The 17,573-nt window shown below is 51.4% G+C and overlaps 1 protein-coding gene across 4 annotated transcripts in view; it reads left to right on the top strand.

Annotated features, from left to right (window-relative positions):
* The window catches only part of RCAN1 (regulator of calcineurin 1), a 63,217-nt gene extending 47,930 nt beyond the window's left edge, over positions 1–15,287 (top strand). For 2 of the 4 annotated variants that reach the window (XM_007669738.3, XM_029082662.2), the window contains exons 2-4: positions 10,062–10,235; positions 12,268–12,427; positions 13,745–15,287. In XM_007669738.3, the coding sequence (XP_007667928.2) occupies positions 10,062–10,235; positions 12,268–12,427; positions 13,745–13,920 (510 nt within the window). In that variant the 3' untranslated portion in view covers positions 13,921–15,287. Of the gene's footprint in view, positions 1–6,290; positions 6,500–6,664; positions 7,233–10,061; positions 10,236–12,267; positions 12,428–13,744 lie in introns of those variants that run through there. The other 2 variants (XM_001513340.6, XM_029082663.2) reach the window with 2 other exon arrangements.
* The last annotated feature ends 2,286 nt before the right edge of the window (positions 15,288–17,573 follow it).

Raw genomic sequence — 17,573 nt, 5'->3', positions numbered from 1 at the left:
CGACTCTTCCCACACCCACCCCTGCCGCCCCCTTCTTTTCTGAATTTTATTTAATTTTACATCTACTGGTTCTGGAGAGTCTACGATCTGAGCGGTTTTGCATCCACCTTGGGGGTGGGTGTAAAGTAGGGAAAGGAAAAGAACCGACTCGGATTTTACGGTGGAATGTGGGCCACCCATTCTGAAAATGGTTCATGCAGCCGAGATGTGGATTCCTCAGAGGACCGATCAGATGCTTGGGGCAGGGAAAGATTTTCTTTTTTTATAGTCATGATTCATCTCCATAACCATTCCGTCCACGCTTTCCTCTCCTCCGCCTCGCCCCGAACACTCCTCCTCTTGGCCTTGCCTCCTCTTACTTGCCTCTACTCGACTCTCATCCACCTCCCGATCCGGCCCTGGATTACCCTGAAGGCCAGCGGACTTGGTAGGGTGCGAGAGCTGAGCCCCAGAGCTGGACACCCCCAGAGCTGAACACCTCAAGCTCAAGGGCCTCCGTGGGGCACGGCAAAGCAAAGTGTGAGCCCATCTGTCCCCACCTTCTAGATCTCCACGCTCCCTTTCTCTCTCCTCCACACCTTGCTGCCCCGCCTGCATTGGGCCACTCTGAACCATCTGCACAGGACAACCGCTATGCTCTTGACCCTTTTCCCCACTCCCACCCCTTGTGTACATCACATCTCAAAGCCTAGCTCCTCCAGGAAGCTTTCCCTGATTAACCCCACTTATTCTCCAGCCCACCAGCTAGAGATGGGCATAGGTGTGGGCCCAATTTCTTGGGCAAGGTCAGGCAAAGAGCTAAATTCAGACCCTCTTTTGCCTCCCCTCCCCCCCCCCCATTTTGGGACCACCAAGGCCCAAGAGGACTGAAATGTGGCATTCAGACCAAAATTGGGACCACCGCACATTTGTGGTTGCTACTGCGGGCTGCCGGCCGGAGGCTATAGTGGGAGTGGTGGAGAGTCACCCCTCTCCACCAGATCTCTCCACCTCTCGTGCCGTGGACCTGACTGAACCCCTCCCAAAGCAGCAGCAGGAAGGAGCCCCGGGGAGCACCGGGTTTCAGAGCGAAGGTGCCCCGGTGCTCGGCACCAAGGCTTGTGCACACCGCTCCATTTTCAGATCATTGAGTACGCTTTCGATTTGCCCTTGGCTGTTTTTCATCTCAGACATTCCAAGCACTCTCAGTTCCAAGAAATTCTGGTGGGGGGTGGCTAACCCCTGGGTCCTAAGGAAAAGTTGAGGTAATAAGGTAAATGAGATGTGGAATGAGGGGCAGGGTGGAATGAGATTTGAAACCACAGAACTGAACAGGGAAGATGGAATCTTAGAGATTTAACTCCTGGATGAGTTAATTAATCCCTCCAAGGACAGGTTACCAAAAGGTCAGCTTCTCTCTCTTCAAAGATGGAAATTCCTTATTACAGACAGAAAATCCTCTCTCTCCGGGCTAGGAATTCGGAGAGCGGTTTTCTCCCCCAGGTAGTGGGGACCGAAGTGGAAGGATGGAATCAGCAGGGGCTGACCTGGGGGCTCCTGCCAGGGGCCGGGAGTCAGGGCTTCTGTGCCCCTGGGGTCATCCCCGACACATCCATATCTCTGCCTTGGGCCGGGCCGCGTCGCCCTCCAAGAGCTGGACGATGGAAGCTCGGGGAAGGCAGTACCATGGTGTGTGTTCGGTGTGTTTGGCACCCTGGACACAGTCTATGAGCGTGTATGACAATTCCATACCCCCACTCCTGGAACACGAGTGGTGCCATGTTTTTCCTTTGTCTGACAAGTTGGGGCCGGAGGGCGGGGTGCTGTCCCCAGAAGTAGGTCAGTTTTGCCTTTTCCTGTGCTCCCTCCTTCTTAGACAATGTGCCTGACAAGTATGGCATGTAATCTGCTTATACTGTATCACCCGCAGCGCTTAGCACAATGTTTGGCATGTAATAAGCACTTAACAGACACCCCCATTATTACTATTCCTTTTTTTCCCCTAGGGTCTCTAGTATCCACCCTTCTTCTGATCCAGCCCAGATGGAGATTGTGCTCGGTTTTTCCTAACTGGCAATTTGTTTCCCCAACTTCACCCTGCACATCAAAGTTCTAATTCAGTTTCTCTCTCAGGTCAATTAATTTGGCCATAAAATACCAGCCCGAAGCACATTTCTGTGGCAAAGTTATAGACTCCTTGAGTTTACCGTGGAAGTTCTGAGGTCCCCCAGAGGTCTTCATTGGGTTTGCTGTGATCAGAACGACGGACTTGAACATAACCTTCAGTTCTCCTAGAAAGCAGGGGGAAGCCTCTTGTTAAGGGAGACTAACTCCACCTGGTCAGAATAGGTTGAGGGATGGTTTGCATGTGTGACGTCAAACTGGCCCCCCTAAAGAACTTCTTAAAGCTTAAAGCGGGTACCGACTGTGTCAACGAGACGCACTTGCAGTTCCCGGGGTGGTTTCTGCAAGTTCCACGAACTGGTACGACAGGAACCTCCTAAAGGGGACCTGAAGAAGCCAAGAGGGGAAGGGTAAAAAGTCTCTTGCACGGGAGAGAGGTCAGACACTTGTCTTCGTACTTGTAACAACATCGACTCTTCCTCTCCATCCCTCAGTGGTATTTCCTGCCTGTAAGCACTGGGCTAAGCACTTGGGAGAGTTCGGTAGAGGTTAAAGACACAGGTTCCTGCCTTGGAAGAGCTTACAATCTCCCCCAGCCTTCAAGGCTGGTGTAAAGTAACAGTCTCTCGGACAAAGGAAGCCCGAGATGGCGGCTTTCTCCGTTAGAGCGGAAAGCAGCCACAGCGCCGGCCCTGGATGGGAGCATGGTAGAGGGAGGTGGGGACGGGAGCCGGATTGTCACCTGGGTCTCCAAAGATCTAGGCGGTGGGTGGTCACAGCTGGCGGTACACAGACCTCAGGCGGCCAAGGCCCGTTGGTTTCAGGGGGGAAGGGGCTGGCTAATTAGATGGCGGGCAACATAGGGAGACCATTCAGTGACCGTCGTCAAAAGCTCCCGCCCCAGTGATTCCGCTGTGGGATCCCTCGGCTCTGAATAGCATAAAAGCGTGCCTTTAACCAGTCTAAAAAAAGGCTCATTAAACCCACATTGATTCACTGGTATACTGTGTTTAGCTTTTCAGGATAGAAGAGGTGGTTATTCTGCTGAGAAGGGGAAAACCCTCAAATTCCTAGATGTAGAACCTTTGTGAATTATTTCCCTCCACCACCTGGACTGGTTAGCCAATGGCTTGGTTTTCTGACGTCCCTTAGCATTTTGAGTTGGCCCAAATACTTAGGGTTAAAAAACTGAATTTCAGCAGCGATGGGCCAAGTTTCGGAGGGACAGCATTTTAAACGATTACTTAAAAGTGACTCTTACTTTGGGGCTTTTGTAAGGCCGGCGGAGTTTCCAAGTTGAAGAATAATGAGCGGCCATTCAGATCTTTCCAGATTGGAACTCGCGGGTAAAGCAAGTCTTATGGTTTGTTTCTCATATCCCACCGAAATTTGGCAGGAAGTCAGAGGGGGCTGCAATTGAAAACACACTCCAGACCGTGGAAACTTTGTTTTACCTTCTTTTGGATTAATTGCTGTATTTGTTTTTCCCTGAGTTGGACACTTTCTGAATACTGGCAAAGTCCTTTTGAGATTGAAAAACAAAGCAAAAAACTAATGGCCCCAGCTCATTTTGAAATACTTAATGGAAACTTTATATCCCAGGCCCCTTCAGAAAACCTCTGACCATGACTTGGGTGGCTGTTCTTGGGGAGAGGTAAGAGTCAAGATTGGTATTAGGCATCGAGATCCTGAACACAGAGCAGGCCCCTGACAGGAACCTGAATGGTTGAAGATTGGTTTGGTTTTTTTCCTGTTGCTCTGGGTATCTATTAAACTCTTACTATGTGCCAAGTCCCATGTGCCAACTTGAGATAACCAGAGCAGAACTCTGTCCCTGCCCAACTCGGGACTCAGAGTCTAAGAGGGAGAACAGTGGTGCAGAGAAGTCGACCGACTTGCCTAAGGTCAGCCAGTGGCAGAGCCGGGACTAGAACACGGGTCTCCGGACTCCTCGGCCTGAGCCGTTTCCATTAAAGCCATCTCAGGTTGGAACCTTCCGAACCTCCGTCCTGCCCGACTCACCCCAGGGGAAGCGGACTGTGATTTTCAACCTTTCTCATTCCTGGCACAGGCCCACCTCTCTGTCAGGACGATCCCTGAAAATCAGTCTTTGACTTAGACAGTTCCCTCCTCCCTGCGCCCTGAGCAGAGAGATTCAAAAGGCCATCCTGCAGCTTGGAGACCTCTTGGCTCTTCCGATTCAGGGGTGTCCTGTTGTCCCCACTCCAGTCCATACTTCACTCTGCTGCCGGGATCATTTTTCTACAAAAACGTTCAGGACATATTTCCCCACTCTTCAGGAACCTCAAGTGGTTGCCCATCCACCTCTGCAGCAAACAGAAACTCCTCAATCAGTCAAGCCCCTCCTATCTCACCTCTCTACTATCCTTCTAAAACCCAGCCTGCACACTTGGGTCCTCTAATACTGATCTTCTCACTTACCTCAATCTCGTCTGTCTATCTAGCCACCAGCTTCTCGTCCGCATCCTGCCTCTGGTCTTGGACGCCCTCCTCCTGCTTCATATCCGACAGACAATTACTCCCCCCTGCTTCAAAACCTTATTGAAGGTACATCTCCTCCAAGAGGCCTTCCCTGACTAAGCCCTCTTTTCCTTGTCTTCCACTTCTTTCTGCATCACCCTGAAGAAGCAGCGTGGCTCAGTGGGAAGAGCCTGGTTTTAGGAGTCAGAGGTTCTAATCCCGGCTCCGCCACCTGTCAGCGGTGTGACTTTGGGCAAGTCACTTAACTTCTCGGTGCCTCAGTTCCCTCATCTGTAAAATGGGGATTAAGATTGGGACCCTCACGTGGGAGAACCTGATTACCTGTATCTACCCCAGTGCTTAGAACAGTGATCGGCACATAGTAATTTCTTAATACCAACATTATTATTATTATTATTCCAGCCTTCACTTCAAGGGACAACACTGATGTACATATTTGTAATCTTTTTTTATTTATGTTAATGTCTGTCTCCCACTCTAGGCTGTAAACTCATTGTGGGAAGGGAATGTGTTTGTTATATTGTACTCTCCCAAGTGCTTAGTACAGTGTTCTGCACACAGTAACCGCTCAATAAATACAACTGACTGACTGACTTGTTTCCTTGTCAACTTCCATCACAAAGGATTCTCTCAAAATGCCTTTGGCAACTGCCTGAATTATCTAAATGGGAAAGAAGTCCGTGAGGGCATCCCGATTCTAGCCACCGGGTTATCGATCGATCGGACGTCTGATCAACTAATTGGTCGATTGTATTTATTCACCCTCTTCTTTGTGAAGAGCACTGTCAGCTGATCGGTAGATAGCATTTATTGGGTGTCTGCTGTGTGGACACTGTATTTAAGCTCTTGGGAGAATACAGAAGAGTTAGAGGATAGGATCCCTGCCCTCAAAGAGTTTACCAGCCAGGAGGGGAGACACACACGAAATAATTAAACAAAGGAAGAAGGAAAGTGGCTACTGAAGTGAGGGCTTACAAAAGTGCCTTAAGTGACCGTGAGCACGTAAGCGCGTGCTTAGTGCAAAGCGTTGGGGATAAAACGAGGGGAATGCATCAGGGAAGACTATGGGAATGATCATTAGCGGGATCCTCCTGAAATCAAATCCCATGCCAAACCTTTCTTGTAAGCCAACCCAGTTTAGCAGACGTTTAGCCAACCACTGGGAAAACTACATTTCAAAATGAATTGAGAAAAAACAAAAAAGATTCATTGACAAAAGGCAGATTGCACAACCCATTTACTACCCATCCGAAACTCGCAGCAAGTTTTTCCGTCTGCGCCAGGATCGAGTTCCTGGCAGGGGGAGGTGGGGGGGGGGGGAGAAAGGGGATTTGTTCCCAGGTCTTTCGAAGGCTGGAATGACACCCTAAAAAACCCTTGCTCGCTTCTTCTGGCCAAAGACCCTGCTGTAACATTTTCCGTCCCCAGGAGGGTGACCGGGTACCCGCCTGCAAGCCCTAGCAAATGGAAACCCAGCTAACTCTGCAAACCTCAGCTGTTTTTCCATCCTCCCAAAGAGAAGTTAATTAGCATAGGGAAAATAACTAACGTGCTGACGTCATTGCTTTCCAGTAGGCCGCTTACATTTTGTCCATCTGCAAGCATGCAGGACTTTGTTCAGGAATGTGCTAGTCCTTAGAGGATGCTCTGAAGCTGCTCTCTCTCTCTCCCTCCCTCCCTCCCTCCCTCGAGGGGTTGGACCTCTTCCTTTATAAACACGCTTTACGGAAAGAACCTACGGCTTCTTGGGGAAGGCACCCCGTGTGGATTTTATCCGTCCGTGCCGTGGCTGGGGGAAAAGAGCGAGATGCACTTTAGAAACTTTAACTACAGTTTTAGTTCCCTCATCGCCTGTGTGGCAGACAGTGATGTCTTCGGTGAAAGTGAGACCAGGGTAAGCCGGGTGCTGCTGAGTTGTTTTGGGGTTTTTTTTGAGGGGGAGAGGGGGAGAGGGGCGAGGTCCAGGGCCTGGAAAGACTAGGGGAGAGGGTCAAGGGCTTCTGTTGGAGGTTCAGGCTTTGACTGTGCCTAAAGAAACACGGAGGAGCTTTTTCTGGAGGGGCAGGGGAGCCACGTCTAAGAGATTGATTGTTTGGAAATGCATGCGTTCTCTCCTCCTCCCTTTTGGAGCAACACGAGGTGGAAGAGAGCACCTCACCCTTGAGGTTGCAACTGAAACCCAAAGATTTTGGGTTTCCTGGGGGGTCTCTACCAGGGACTAGAAAGCAGTAGAATTGGCATTGGCCGGGGAACGGCTTGGGAATCACCCCGGTTATTTCCAGCAGCAGTTTTTCAAGGGTGTGTCGGGCTAATCTGAAGGCGATGGAATTCTTTCCGCTTCTCACTGATAACTGGCCGAGCATGGCTGGCTTTTTCTTTTTTTTTAACCCTCCCCCGCCCCTGTCTCGCTGTGGGTGAGAATGAGGCGGGAGCACTAAAGTGTGAAATTAGGGGAGTGATCGCGGCGGTCCCGGCTGGAGTCACCGAGGTGAGCGAGGCTGATGAACGCTGCTGCCGCTGCCATTCGCTTTGGAGGAATGGAGCCGAATCAGCCAGAGAGCCCATTCGGGTTTTCTGAAAATACACGGTTGTGGACTCAACCGTCTACCTTGAGTAGAGCGTGAATTGTGAGTGGGAAAACTCCTGGGTGGGTTTCTGAATGGGAACGAAGGACAGATTCCCAACCAAATACTGTAGGAAAAAATGCACCTGGAGATACCGAAATAAACCGTGGCAGTGTTTTTGAAATCGATTTACGAAATGCGATTAGACTGTGAGCCTCCCTTCTGGGGTTTGCGTGAGGTGGCAGGAACTGCGTCCCGCCTCGTCACTGTGTATGAACCCCAGTGCTTAGCACAATGCTTGGCAAATTGCAAATGTGTAATAAAAACCATAATAAATAAATAAGCCCTATTGAAAGAGCAGAAACGTTTTCTCCGGCACTCGGTGGTGAAAGATTCTCTTTCTCAGTCACTACAGTTAAACCTCTGGAGGGAATTCTTAGAACTCTCAGAGGGCAAGGGGATCTGTTGTTTAATCTGAAATAATAACGATAATGATAATATTGTAATTGTATTTAAGTGCTTACCATGTGCCCTATTTGTAATTTATTTTATGCCTGTCTCCCCCACTAGACTGTAAGCTCTTAGAGGACAAGGATCACATTTACCAATTCTGTTGTATTATACCCTTCCAAGCATCGAATACAATACCGTGCACATAGTAAGAACTCGATAAATACTACTGATGATTGATTGATTGATTGATGTGTTGTACACCAATCTAAGCACCGTGGACTCACACAACAGTGTGTTCATGGAGTTCCACAAACACCGTTTGTTGGTTCTGGTATTTAAATGCTACCCGGGTGTGTAAAATGTGACTTTCTTTAAAAGGACTCCAAGAAGCTATAGCGGTTTGGTCAATAGGCAGTGTTTATGCCCTGACCCATCCCGCCTGGGGAGCGTTTTTTAGTGGAGTTCTAGGGAAAGACAGGGGCCCTCTCTGAGAGGAACTAGCTGTGGACGCGCGGGCCAGTTTTGTGAAAGGAAAAGGATGGTGCAGGAAACAGGGACAGTTTTCAGCAGACCACTTAAGCGTCTGAAAAGCAGCGGGCTGTTTCTGCAGCGTCTTCCCGGGGCCACCCTCCGATCGGCAGCTTCCTCGACGCAGCCTCCCCGAAGCTCGGCAACGAGCCGGCTGCCGGCGAGAACGTGGGAAGGTCCCGACTCGCGAAGCCCGTGGGAGGGGTAGCCCGTGGGCTTCTTGCCCTGGCTCGTTTCCTACCCTGCTCCTCAGACACTCTGCAAGGAAACTTTCTGCAACCCCAGTCTGCACCCAAACTAAGAGGCGCAGACCACTGATAGAAGCACTTCTGCCCATTTACACTTACGCACGCTACAGTTTCAACACTTAATCATCTCCCTTTCCTCTCTCTTCTTCTGTTTATTACTTCAATGTCTCCCTCCCTAGGTGGATGGCTCCTTGAGGGCAGTGATAGCACCTACTGACTTTAGGATACTCTCCCAAGCGCTTAATACCGGGCTGTACACATAGGGGGTGCTCAATAAAAGCGATCGACCTGGTTTTGATAACCAGCCCGGGGGGTTCCTGTTAGCCCACCGAACTTGCCCCATGCCATATTCCCAAGGGCGCCTGTCTTTGAATCCTGCCTCCCCAGTCCATGAGATGGCTCCGGGGAAAATTAATCAATCACAGGCCATGGTTGTTGACCAGCCTCCTGCCCCAGAGCACTTCTCCAAAACACACCTCAGTCTCATTAGCTCGGGAGAAGACAGCTGAAGCCAAGAGAGATGCTTGTGAGCATGTCTTTAGGTGGAGCTGAGCACGAAACAACTCTGATTAGACGTCTCCCCACACCCCATTTTAGCTGAACATACAATTCTCCCCAGCTCACGAGATACCCTAACCTGTGAGGAGATAGTTTAATCTCTGTATTTGTTCTGAGATGGCACAGCTGCCTATGCTGCTAGGTGTTTCTCTGTCAGCTGTGCCAGGGTCAATCACTACCAGGCAGCTAGGCTCTCTGGAAAAGGCTTTGGGAGGAGGGTACCTTGAGCTGGTCAGGCAGTCCCTGGCACTTACTGAGTGCCTAAGGTGAGCAGTCCACTGTACTAAATTCTTGGAGGAGAACAGTAGAGCAAAAGGATACAATCCCTGCCATCAAGGAGCATCTAATCCAACCGAGGTGTTGAAAGAAGCTCAGCGATCAGAGCTTGGCTCTCTTGAGCTTCTATAGCACAACCCCCTGTATATTCCTCATCATTAAAGCCAGTACAGGCATAGTGTTTTTCCTTCCCAAGACCTATCTAGACTCTAAGCCTGTTGTGGGCAGAGAATGTGTCTGTTGATTGTTATATTGTACTCTCCCAAGCACTTAGTACAGTGCTCTGCACACAGTAAGCGCTCAATAAATACGATTGAATGAATGAATACCTCGGTCTTCCTAGCCACTCCATAAAGCCACAGAGGTCACATCCGTAAGAGAAAGACTTCAGGCGGGGGCAGGGTGGGAGATCCAGATTTTTATCCGATTACATCTGGCTAAACCAGAGAGAAGCAGGTGGGCTGGTCGCCCCAAAGGTCAGGAAACCCATGCTATGGCCGGGGCCGAGGGCCCACCTTAGAAAGTGCCGAGTTCCCGCTTCCACGGGGGAGCTTCTGTGACTGAGAATATTTCTCGTGAACCCGCAAAGAGCGTGGAAAACTGGTGACTTTTCACATGATGCCCCACATCCCTTTCGGACTCTAGTGTCTCCCGTTTGCTCCTTATTTAAAAGCCAGAGGGCTTCAGGTCAACTGGGCCCTATAAGCAGCAGCAGCCATGAGCTGGAAGTAGGGACTGGCCCCCAAGAGAGTATTTCCTGTAAGTCTCAACCTGTGAGCTTTCTTCTATTACTATTCTTCCAATACCGTTACTACTATTTCTTTTTCAGGCCAAATTTGAATCCCTCTTCCGAACCTATGACAAGGATATCACCTTCCAGTATTTTAAGAGCTTCAAACGAGTCCGAATAAACTTCAGCAACCCCCTGTCGGCGGCAGATGCCCGAATCCAGCTGCACAAGACTGAATTTCTCGGGAAAGAGATGAAGTTGTATTTTGCTCAGGTGAGTTGAAAATGGCAAATCCACTGAAAGTGGATTCTCTCTCCCACTTTGTCCCAAATAGTCCCTCTCAGTCTCCTCTCGAGTCTTTTAAAACAACCACCACCGGGGCTTCGCTGGCAGTGAGCTAAGTTGGACTGGGATTTTGGGGGAAAGCTCCTTTTCAGGGATGTTTCAGTGGTTCCTGGAGAGAAGAGGGGGGTGGTGAGAGACGGGATACCTTAAACCAGCCACAGGTCCACTCGCCCTGGGGCAAGTAGAAAAGAAACCCACCAGCCTTGCTTTTGATTCATTGGCCCTTGTGAGAGGAAGCTGGCCCAGGATGGAACACTTGTCCCCACTGGAAAATGGTTTTGTTTTTCCCACTCTAACCTCCCATCATCACCTACAGTCGCACCCACGATGGGAGCCTGGTCCTGGATCATGGGGAGCCTTGGGGCCCAGAGAAGACCTAGCCCAACCCTAGTTTTGTACAGTTGGAAGCTGGTGACCAAAGCAGTGGGGTGGGGCTAGTGCAGATGGGGAGCTTGGGTAACTGAACAGAACCCAGTTTGGGTTCTTTTTCATTCATCCATTTATTCCTTCATTCAATCGTATTTATTGAGCACTTACTAGATGCAGAGCACCGTACTAAGCGCTTGGACCCGGTACTAATTTCTACAAATTCCCCCTCCACCTCCCAGGCTGGGAGTGAAAGGAATGTGCAATTGAGCTTTAATTCCCCTGGGGTTTTCTCCAAAGGGTTGAGGGATGGCAGTGCCCACGCACGGCCTCCTCTCGGCCTCCCCTCGGCCTCCCCGCCTGAAGCACAGACCGAGGCCCCGCCACATTCGTGCGCTGTTCTCTGCTGCCCCCGTGAGCTCCACAACAACAAGGCAGAGACCTTGATCTTTCTGTTCCTCCACTCCCTCTCTTCAAAGCCCTTCGTTACCTCTCGCCGCCTTAGACCATTCCTGTGGCTTTTAGACAGCTCTTCAATTTTCCTTTTTATTCCTCTTCCTGAGAAAACATGTCCCCGAGCACTGCCCTCTCCCCCACGCCCTGGAAGCAAGGCACCCCAGGAGTGAGCCCCCCATCGATGACAATAATAATGATAATTATGGTATTTGTTAAGCCCTTACTTAGATTAGCATATTTTGGACACATAATCAGGAGGACCGATTCTCTGGAGAAGACAGTAATGCTAGGACGAGTCCAGGGAAAACGCGGAAGAGGCAGACAGGCAGCTAGATGGATAGAGACCATAACAACAATAACGGAAGAACCTTAGAAAGGTTGCGGATTATGGCAGAAGACAGAACGTTCTGGAGAAAGTATAGCCGAGGAGTCGCTACGAATCGGAAACGATTAAGCGGCACATGATAATAATAAGTGCTTACTATGTGCCAGGCACTGTACTAAGTGCTGGGGTGGGTACAATTAAATCAGGGTGGACACAATCCCTGTCCCATGTGGGCTCACAGTCTCAATCCCCATTTTACAGATGAAGTAACTGAGGCCCAGAAAAGTGAAGTGACTTGCCCAAGGTCACACAGCAGACAAGTGGCAAAGCTGGCACTAGAACCCATGACCTTCTGACTCCCAGGCCCGGGCTCTAGCCATTAGGCCATGCTGCTTCTCACTGATACTGACTGCCCTGTCGGGGCTAGGGAATCAGATTTTCAGTGACCACTGAGGGTCTTGCCTGATTTTTCTAAGACCCTAATTTCTTTCAGGCCCCAGGCTGTGGGTGTCCTGCCAACATTTTTGGGAACTTGAAGTCCTTTCTATTCTCACCCCCTGACTCTTGCCACTCCATCTCTGTGGAAAATCCAAGGCCGGTTTAAGGCATCTCACCTCTCAACCCTCCCTTCTCTCCAGTAACCATCAAACATTCGGCCCGTCCCTTTCAGACAGCCACCGCCCACGCCAGCGTGGCCTGGAGGAGAGAGCACGGGTCCGGCCATCGGAAAGATCTTGGTTCTAATCCCGGTAACTGCTGGGCACAAAAAAACGTTGTGCGATAATGTGTGTCTGTGTTGTGTCTCCCCACAAGACTCTGCACATAGGGAGCGCCCACCTGGCCCCGCCCAATCCAGACAAGCAGTTCCTGATCTCTCCCCCTGCCTCTCCTCCTGTGGGCTGGAAGCAAGTGGAGGACGCCACGCCCGTCATCAATTATGACCTCTTGTATGCCATCTCCAAGCTGGGCCCAGGTGAGAACTACCATCGTGCCCCAGGGCACCTGGGCGGGCAGGCGGGTGGGGAGAAAAGGAGACTCTGGTCTGAGATTCAGAGCTCTCACCCGGTGACTCCAAGACCATTATTTTCCACAGTTCCAGGGCCCAAGACTGCCTCCTGTTATCGGTGGTCTGGTCCCCCGCCAATAGCCATGAGATTGAGGCCAACGAGGGGCATCTGGATAACGTGCCCTTTTGGATGCAGCCTTAGGCAGGACGCTGCTGTTCCCTCAGAAGTTTTCTCCCTCATATCCGCCTCCATTTCCATCAGGAGCCTTCACGCATTACCTGGGATGGACCAGCTGGTGTAAAAAGGCCACGCACTGAGGGGTTGGCCTGCCTGACCAGGACCGGAGTCAGGCAGGGCCAGCTGCAGGCCTGTGGAGACCAACTCTCTCCAGGCAGTTTTGAGTCTGCTCTAGGAAGACCCAAATAGTCTGATGAACAAGATGGGACGGTGTCGTTTCCCCACACACACACACACAAACATTCACCGTGCTAAGAGTACAGGGACTGTGATCTGATTGTACCGCATCTACCCCAGCTCTTAGTAGTTAGTGCCTGCCACGTAATACGAGCTAACAAATACCACTGTTAATATTATCAATGCTATTATTATGAAGACGACGACGTGGCCCCTGCTTCGAGGGGCTCACGGACAAACAGGGCAGGCAGCCACAGCCCGGACAGCAATCTGAGTCCGGAACAATTCTGACTCAAAGCTCACAGCCTCCACACAGACCAAAGTCTTTCCGGGAGGAAGAGGGAAACCCCACAAATTACCTCTAAAGGATCCACTCCTTGTCGGCGAGCCCCGACACCCTGAACGGTTTCAGATGCAAAACCGAGATGGAAACGGCCACTTAGCTGTCGTTTTCCGGACCAAAGCGGACCGTGCTTAGCCCTCTAGCTTAGAGCAGTGAGGAACGTAGGCTTGATCCCTGCCCTCGAGGTGCTCATATTCCTGGACTCCGGGAATACAGTCGATTCGGTCACTTCTGGGACGGGCCGGAAAGGGAGGGGTGGGACAGGAGGGGACGGAGAGGATGGATCGGGGAAGGCTTCCTTGAGGAAGTGGCTTCGCTGCAGTTTACACGGAGATGGTGGTGGAGGGGGCGGACTGGCTCGGAGAGTATGGGAGGGGAGGGGGAGCTTGAATCACCCCTTGGAGCAAGTGCTCGGTGGCGCCGGGCTGGCTCCAGGGTACCCTTCAAAGTGCTTAGTACAGTGCTTTGCACCAAGTGAGCACTCGACTTGATTGATGGAGCTGTTCTGTGACCGTCTCACCCACAGGGGAGAAGTACGAACTGCACGCGGCCACCGACACCACCCCCAGCGTGGTGGTACACGTGTGCGAGAGCGACCAGGAGGACGACGAGGATGACGAGGACGAGGAAGGCATGAAGAGACCCAAGCCAAAAATCATCCAGACCCGGCGGCCCGACTACACCCCGATCCACCTCAGCTGAACGGACGCCCGGCCGGGCCGCGTTCTGAACCGCCGGGCTCGGGCGAGATCCATTTTCCCCGGGAGCGGCCTGCCCCCGGACAAGCCGGCGGCCGCGGTGGGAGTCGGAGCTGAGACTCCACTTCCCGCTCGGCCGCTACGTTGTCGTCAGCCCCAGTCGCGAGGGGAAACTTCCCAGAGCCCCCGGAACGGCCACGGGGGTGGGGGGAGACATCCAGGAAGGAATCGAGAAATCCGAAAATAGTGTCTTGTCTTTCCTTTCTTAGTTCCTTTTGGGGTGGGGTGCTCTGTTCTTTCAGAGGAGCGGGCCTGGGTGGGGAGAGTTCGCCGTTCGACCGGGCCAGGGGTTCTGGCTGAAGTCGTCGGCTCGGAGAGCTTCCGAGAGCTGACCGTGGGGGAATCGTCAAGTGTCTCTTTTTCTAACGTTTTATTGTTTTGTGCATGTACGTTACTGATTCGGGAGTCAAACTTTTGCGTCATCGTCTGTAGGGCTTCACGGTCCTCGCTTTACATTCTGGGGGAGCTGAGAAAGGTTTCAGTTATTTATTGCCTATCCAGATCCAAGCGCCTCCAGCCGGAGCGCGGCAGAACAACCTTTACGGATCAGGTTATTAGGCGCGATACGGACTTTGCGCTAGTCAAAAGAAGTGGATCTGGATTACAACCGTCGGGTTGTAGCTTGCAGAGCTGTGGAAAGAACAGGTTGGGGTTTTTTGTTGTTGCGGTTCTGTTTTTCAGTTTTACAGGTAAGGTGGGTATATTGAATTTTCTCCACCGACACACAAAAATCCTCTCACACCTGTCAACGCAAACCAATTCCGCACGTCCACAGCGGTGTCCGCTGAGGCGAGAGGCCGGTCCCCGGAAGGCCCCGAGGGCCCCAGGCAGTGGGCGATGCTGCCCAAGTTTCACCAGGGGATCGAACTCAGAAACGGGGGCACAGATTTTGAGTCGGGGGGGTGGCAGTGCATTCTGCTGCTACTCCCCCCTGAGACCGTGGGCAACTAGACACGTGTGTGCTTTTATCCTGGCGGCCAACTGTCCAACTGTGTCGGATAACTCTCCAACACGGGCACGTCTTTCAGAGATGCCCACCACCCAGAGACGGCACAGGCCAAAGAGGTCCACGGGGCTGGTTTTCTTTAAGAACAGACAAGCCTGCATCCTTCTCTTCAATTGCCATTATCTGGAAAATGGTCACCTAACTCTTGGTAGCCTGTTTACAGCATGGGGGTGGGGGAAGGGGATGACTGTGCCCAGCTGTTCAAGTGTTTCTAGTTATCAGCTTTTCAACTGGAGAACCTAACTTCAAAATATTTTTTTTAACTACATTCTCTAATAAATTGGTACAACATGCTATTTGTGGAACGGCGGTCTGGTGTCGTCGTCGGGCAGCGGGGGGCCGGATTGGGGCGTTCCCAGCAGGGAAGGGCCGGAGCAGCGGGAGGGTGGGAATTCTCTCAGGTCGTCCTTGGCCCGGGGGGATTTGGGGAACGGGGAAGAGGCGGGGGGGGGGGGGGGGGGGGGGGGGGGGGGGGTTTGCAAGCCAGGGAGAGGTGGAACCACTCGGAGGGCTCGAGCCAAAGATGAACGCGATTCAGGCTAGAAGTTAGGATGCCACGGGGCGGGGGGCACTGACGAGGCGCCAGGGAGGGGGGTGAAGAAGAGCAGTGCCCAGACGGTGGCTAAGATAACCCACCCCGCCAGGGCACTCTTCCCCGCAGGAAGCCATCTTGGAGCCGGCAAACGGCTTCTCTCCACTCCTGCTGCTGTGCTGTCCCCGGGGTCCACCTCTGGACCCGCTCCCTGGACGTCAGGCTCAGCAGAGATCCTGGAGCCAAGGGCCCCCCTAACCCTCTCCTTCTCAACCAGTTTCGGGGGCTTCCACTTCTCCCAAAATGGCTTGATCCCAACCCAGACGAATATGATTCTCCTGCGTTTTCTGTGGAGAAGCAGCGTGGCCTAGTGGAAAGAGAATAGGCCTGGGAGTCACAGGGCCTGGGTTCTACTCCCCACTCTCCCAATTGCTTGCTGTGTGACCTTGAGCAAGTTATTTCACTTTTCTGTGACTCAATTCTCCTCTTCTCCCTCCTACTTAGACTGTGAGCCGAGAAGCGTGTCAAGGACTATGTCCAACCTAATTAACCCGTATCTGCCCCAGTGCTTAGAACAGTGTTTGACCCATAGTAAGAATTTAACAGATACCATAAAAATAAATATAAAGAAACAAAAAAAATTGATGACATCCTGGGCAAAATCTGTGATGTTCTGCTTGATTCACATGCCAGATTTGGTGAGCAAGGCATCAAAAAGTTCACTCCTTCAAAGTGTCAGGCCTTTTTCTCTCATAGACAAACTGAGCAGAAGTGCTTCATGTGATCTTAATAATAAGAAGAATAACAACTGTGGTGTTTGTTAAGCACTTACTATGTGCCAGGCACTCTTCTAAGTGCTAGGGTGGATACAAACAAATCAGGTCGACAAAGTCCCTGCTCCAGAAGGGGCTCACGGTCTTAATCCCCATTTTACAGATGAGGTAACTGAGGCACAAAGAAGTGAAGTGACTTGCTCAAGCCTACCTGGCAGACAAGTGGCGGAGCCGGGATTAGAACCATCACCTTCTGACTCCCAGGCCCAGTGCTCTATCCACTACGCCATGCTGCTTCCCCTAACCTTAACCTTCCCTTAACCTTCTATGCCTCGATTACCAGATTCCTCAATTTACCCATCTATAAAATGAGTTCAGATTCCTGCATCTCATATTATTAATAATAACAATAATAATAATAATGATAGTATTTGTTAAGCCGAGCACCGAATTAGGTCTAAAGGGGAAGGACAACAGGAATAGGTAAGTGATTTGACTAAGGTCACAGCACACAGGTGGTGGAGCCAAGATTGGAACCCAAGTCCTCTGACTCGCAGGCTAACGCTCTTTCCACAAGGCAACACTCCCTTACGTGGTGAGCCCTGTGTGGGTCAGGGACTGTGTCTGATCTGATTCCCTCGTATCTAACCTCAGCACCTAACACAGTGCTTGGCACTGAGAAAACCCTTCATAAATACCCTCATTAATGCTGGGAAAGGGTCAGCAGCCTGGCCTGCTGGCAGCCGGGAGTCTTGAACACCGGAAGCACCGTGTTCTGCCATCTGCCTCTTGGGAAGACCAACATCATTCTGGATGTCCAGAGGCTGCAAAAGCTGGTCTGTCCCTTTTTGTTTTTTAAGGTATTTATTAAAATCTTACTATGTGTCAGGCACCGTACTGAGCGATGGGGCAGATATTACCTAATAAAGTTGCACACAGTCCATGTCCCACATACGTCTCACGGTCTTAATCCTCATTTTACAGATGAGGTAACTGAGGCACAGAGAAATGAAGTGACTTCCCTAGGTTCATGCAACAGACAAGTAGCAGAGTCGGAATTAGAATCCAGGTCCACCTGACTCCCGGGCCCGTGCTCTATGCACTAGGCCACATGGCTTCCTTGGGCTGATCCCTGCTTCTCCAGCCAAGGTCCCATGCCTGAAGGTGACTTTGACCTCCTCAGTGACCTCCTGGCCGGCTCTTCCACCATTCCCGAGCGCCTTTCCCCACGCTAGCCGTGCTCTCCGACACAATAGCCCACTGTCCCGCTGCTACAGATCTTTCTT

The sequence above is a fragment of the Ornithorhynchus anatinus genome, chromosome 17, assembly GCF_004115215.2.
Source record: "Ornithorhynchus anatinus isolate Pmale09 chromosome 17, mOrnAna1.pri.v4, whole genome shotgun sequence".
Taxonomy (NCBI): domain Eukaryota; kingdom Metazoa; phylum Chordata; class Mammalia; order Monotremata; family Ornithorhynchidae; genus Ornithorhynchus; species Ornithorhynchus anatinus.
Note: the sequence above shows the minus strand (reverse complement) of the source record. Positions and strands in the feature narration are given on the sequence as shown.